Genomic DNA, 4,890 nt, shown 5'->3' on the forward strand with positions numbered 1-4,890 from the left:
GTGGGTGCTTTTACGTGTCACCCGCACGAAAACGGCCACGCTCGAAATGGTGTCTTTTATGTGCCACCCGCACAGAGTGAAAAAACTACAGAAGGCTTGTGTTACATGGTTAAAGTATATATTTAAATTATGTCAGAAAAATGTTATAAGATCTTTTTGGTATATAAACATTGTATTTTGATAATTTAAATATATACTTTAACCATGTAACACAAGCCTTCTGTAGTTTTTTCACTCTTATTATCTTTTATACATTCAACCACATGCTTTCACATACCAACTTTCTCACCCTATATATATACATATATATATGTATATTCTCAACTCTCTGTCTCACTCGATATATGTATGTGTGCATGTGTGTATAAATATAAATATGTGTGCATGTGTGTACACATATATGTATTTATCATAGTGATTTCGTTTTAAAAAAAACCAGTGATAGACGAACCAGTGATAAATGAATCATTTCCACACACTTTGTGGATAGAATGAATGATAGATTCAATGACACCAAACTTGTGGCCCACAGCAGCAAAGCTTCCACTGTCATGTGTTTTCTTGATCATCTCTCTACCTTTTTCTGTGAAGGAAATACTTGTCTGTATCATTTGAAAGGGTCAGGTGGCTTTGCTTTTATTTCTGCTCACTGACACCACGTTGATGGGTACCAGTACATAAATTTATATTAAAAAATTTACATAACCTCATGGCATGGTCATCTAAACACATGTGATAGTGCGTTCTGAATTACTGGGTATTATGAGTGGTTGCTGGAATGCATTTTTGTGGTACAAGCGGAATCTCTAACTGATCTCTGGCCTGTGATATCACAGATCAATCTGTGATAAGCACAATGTGGTCCACAATTGAGCATACTGTGTTACACCAGATCAGTGATGAATAAATAAAACTGATGGACAAGTTTACGTGTATTGGAAACAGAATATAAACTATCAACCCTTTGGCTGGTTGCCTAATGTTCTATACAATCAAACAGTCACAGTAATAATTAGATTCCATTTCAAATATTACCTTCTTTTGTGATTTCCACAACCTGAAACAAAAAAAGAAAACAACAAATTTTATTATGGTAAGCTGCAACAAAGAAATCCTTTAAGTAATATAAAAGAAAATAAGGAAGATCTTCAGAGAGTTCTTTTAGATTGGAACTTTATCCCACTGTTTACAATGGAGAACTATAATTTTTCTGTTGCTTATTTGCAATTCAAAGTCCTGGTAAGAAATTTTATCTCCTGACATGTGTTATTCAAAACAAGTGAAATCAAAGTATAAGAACCAGATATAAAAGGCAAAAATGGTGTTGAGGTTCTGGTCTTGAACATTTACAAGAACCTACAAGCCTACCATTTATGCCACCACTGGGACAATATCAAACCCCTGCCTCCACGAAATGGCTACAATAATCACATCTTCGCCAATGAGCAATGAGTCAAATATAACAATAAGAATCACCATTTCCACCACCACCACCACTAGCACCATTAGCACCAGCAGCACCACCATCACCACCACCGTCGCCGCCACCACCAAATCACCACCATTAGTTACACATCAACAACACAGCACAATTTTTTCACTGGCAATAACTACCACCACTATCTCCTCCTCCACCCCAATACCACTACCATCACCATCACCTTCACTACCACTACAACTACCACTATCACCACCACCACCATCCCCACTACCACCAACACAACAACAACAACAGTGACCACCACCACCAGCAGCTATCAACAACAGCAACAACAACAACAACAGTACCAACAAGAGCAGTAGCAAATGCAGTAACAACAACCACAACAGCAGCAGAGAAGCAGCTTCAAGAACAAGAACTAATCACACTTCTATTACTGTAACAATAACTGCCGCCCAGTAACCCCTAAATACAGGGTGTCCACAAAGTCTGGGTACATGGGGATTAACACATACTTTAAGAAATTATTGTTTCTTATATTTAATTGTTTATGTTATGATTTTATTTACTCCATGTACCCAGACCTTGTGGACACCCTGTATGGATACCCTGTATGGACACCCAGTATGGACACCCTGTATGGACACCCTGTATGGACACCCTGTATAACATACCTGCAGTGTTCTGCCAACAAAACAAAACTGCTGTGATAAAAAAGAGGGTCTTCATTGCTAAAAAAAATAGAAAAGACAAAATGCCTGATTTCAACTGTTACTAAATATATAACAGCTACTGGTGTGTAGGTGTGTGGTGTAGTGTGTAGTAATAAGCTACACACAAACACACACACACAACTGTATCAAAATTTCATGCATTTATTTGTGAAGTTTAGGAAGTTATTAAGAATTGAAACTCATCAGTGACTTTTGGGACACCCTGTATATGTGTGTGTGTGTGTGTGTGTGTGTGTGTGCGTGTGTGTGTGTGTGTGTGTGTGTGTGTGTGTGTGTGTGTGTGTGTGTGTGTGTGTGTGTGTGTGTGTATGTGTGTGTGTGGATGTGGATGTGATTTTCTTTATGTGATTTTCTTCATCCTTGGTAAATACACTCTGATAGCCAGTATTTGCAAGAGTGCTAACTGAGGAACCAGCTCGAATTTGTTAATCATCCTCTTATTTGGTATGTATGTATGTATGTATGTATGCATGTATGTATGTATGTATGTATGTATGCATGTTATGTATGTATGTATGTAAGCATGTATGTATGTATGTATGTATGTATGTATGTATGTATGTATGTATTGAAGGTGACTCTTTGTACTGAACTCCGAACATGTAATTTTAAAAATCAAAATCACATAATTACATAGGTTATATATAGCATATATGTTGCCTCTTTATCACTCTAATTCAAAAACATGAAAGATTTATATCAAAATTGGATTTTATATTTATACACGATGTGTGTGTGTGTGTGTGCACGTGCATTTGATGTTTGTGTATGTTTATGTATCTACACTATATTTTTGAAGTGAATACATATCCATACTCATAAATGCACACACAACACACACACACACATTTGAAGGAAAATTATTTTAAGTCTTCTCAAATATGAGTTAATTAATTCTGTCCAGAATATATTTCTAGCCTTGCTCTAAACAAATTTCGGTTTTATTACATTCAGATTTATTTAATTAGCTCATATGGTCAATGCACACACATAGTCTCTCACAAACACAAACACAAACATGGGCACACACACACACATGTATATGTATGTGTGTGTATATATACGATCACACACATGCAAATACATACACACACATATAATATATATATATAAAAACATACATATACATACATACATACATACATACATTCATACATATATACATACATATTTGTGTGTGTGAATATATATATATTTATATATATATATATATAGGTTGTAATATTTTTTTGTCATGCACTAAATGGGAGATCTACATTGCCAGGTAGTTTATTTTTAATTTTCTTTGATATACAAAATACCTGATTGAAAATATGTATGGTTCTGATGATATAACCTCTAAACTGAATCGCAGCCAATTTGGACAAAACAATGTATTATATCTTTGATTTGGAGCAAAACTAATAATATATTCTAGAGTAGAGCTAATTAATGTAGGTATAAATTGATATTTGTTCATACATATATATATTTATATACACACATATATATATATATATAACAATACACACACATACACACGTAACTGCGTGATAAGAAGTTTGCTTCACAACCACATGATTCTGGGTTCTGTCCCACAGCATGGTACCTCAGGATATTGTCTTCTACTTTAACCCTGGGCTGATGAAAATCTTGTGAGAAGATTTAGCAGATGGAAACTGAAAGAAGCCTGTCATATATGTGTGTGTATTTGTGTGTGTGTGTGTAGTAAAATAAAACGAGCATTAGAATAGTGAGCCATAGTGTGCAAAAGAGAAGACTGCATTGGGAGGGAGATGTGATGCATTTGAAAAATTGAAATTTGGATGAAGATGAGTTAAACAACTCAAGTGACAGGAACATTCAGAAGAGGAAAACTAGAAAATGTGGGATTAAGTGCTGAACGCTTTTGATCTCAGATGCTGAACTTCAGAACAGAGACGATGCCAGGGTACTGCAATAGACTGAAGTGAATAGACACTATGATAGAGCAGGTCCATCATCATATGTCAGCACTGGAAAAATGGACATAAAATGATGAAAACTGATAGAGTTTCATTTCTAAAGATGACGTTAATAGTTTGAAAAATTATTTTATCTTATTGATGACTCAGACAACACTCAAACAAGAAATAACATATCTATTTGTACTGTTTTAATTGTGAGTATGAAGGAAACAAAGAGAGACAAATTAGTTGTAAATCGGGAGATTTGAGGTAAAAAAAATTTCATTAGCAACCAGATTACCGTTTGTACACGGCTGTATGTGATTAATCCAGTTATTTCTTTATATTATAAATGTTCCAGTCTTGCAGAGTTGAATGGCGATGGTTATAAAACTTGAGAGTTTCTTAGGTTGAGTATATATGATTTGTTTAAGGCAGAGATTATTGACTGTGATAGCAAAGAGTTGTGTATCGGAAGCGCTGTCTATCGGGGATGTGGTTGTGGTGCTGGTGGTGGAGCTGTGGCAAGTAGGCTTGGGATCAATTCTTAAATAAAGTAACCTGCTCTGTTCTAGGTTTGAGAGCATTACAGATGGCACTTAGGAAGTTATCTTATCTATCAATGTACTTATGTAAGAACATGTGTGTGTGTGTGTGTGTGTGTGTGTGTGTGTGTGTTTGCATGCGTGCGCATGTTGTAATATGTGTGTGTGAATGTTTATGTTTGACTGTGTTTGTGTGAATGTATATGTATTAATGTATTTGCATGACGATGTGTTCGTACGAGTGT

General features: G+C 35.3%; 1 protein-coding gene across 5 annotated transcripts in view; it reads right to left on the bottom strand.

Moving 5' to 3' along the window:
• The window catches only part of LOC106880006 (uncharacterized), a 46,718-nt gene that overhangs the window by 3,827 nt on the left and 38,001 nt on the right, over positions 1-4,890 (bottom strand). For 4 of the 5 annotated variants that reach the window (XM_052971487.1, XM_052971485.1, XM_052971486.1 and 1 more), the window contains exons 2-3: positions 2,116-2,172; positions 1,036-1,057 (exon numbers count right to left, since the gene is read on the bottom strand). In XM_052971487.1, coding sequence (XP_052827447.1) covers positions 1,036-1,057; positions 2,116-2,170 — 77 coding nt within the window. In that variant the 5' untranslated portion in view covers positions 2,171-2,172. Of the gene's footprint in view, positions 1-1,035; positions 1,058-2,115; positions 2,173-4,401; positions 4,725-4,890 lie in introns of those variants that run through there. The other variant, XM_014929792.2, reaches the window with a different exon arrangement.

The sequence above is a fragment of the Octopus bimaculoides genome, chromosome 11 (genome assembly GCF_001194135.2).
Source record: "Octopus bimaculoides isolate UCB-OBI-ISO-001 chromosome 11, ASM119413v2, whole genome shotgun sequence".
Classification (NCBI taxonomy): Eukaryota; Metazoa; Mollusca; class Cephalopoda; order Octopoda; family Octopodidae; genus Octopus; species Octopus bimaculoides.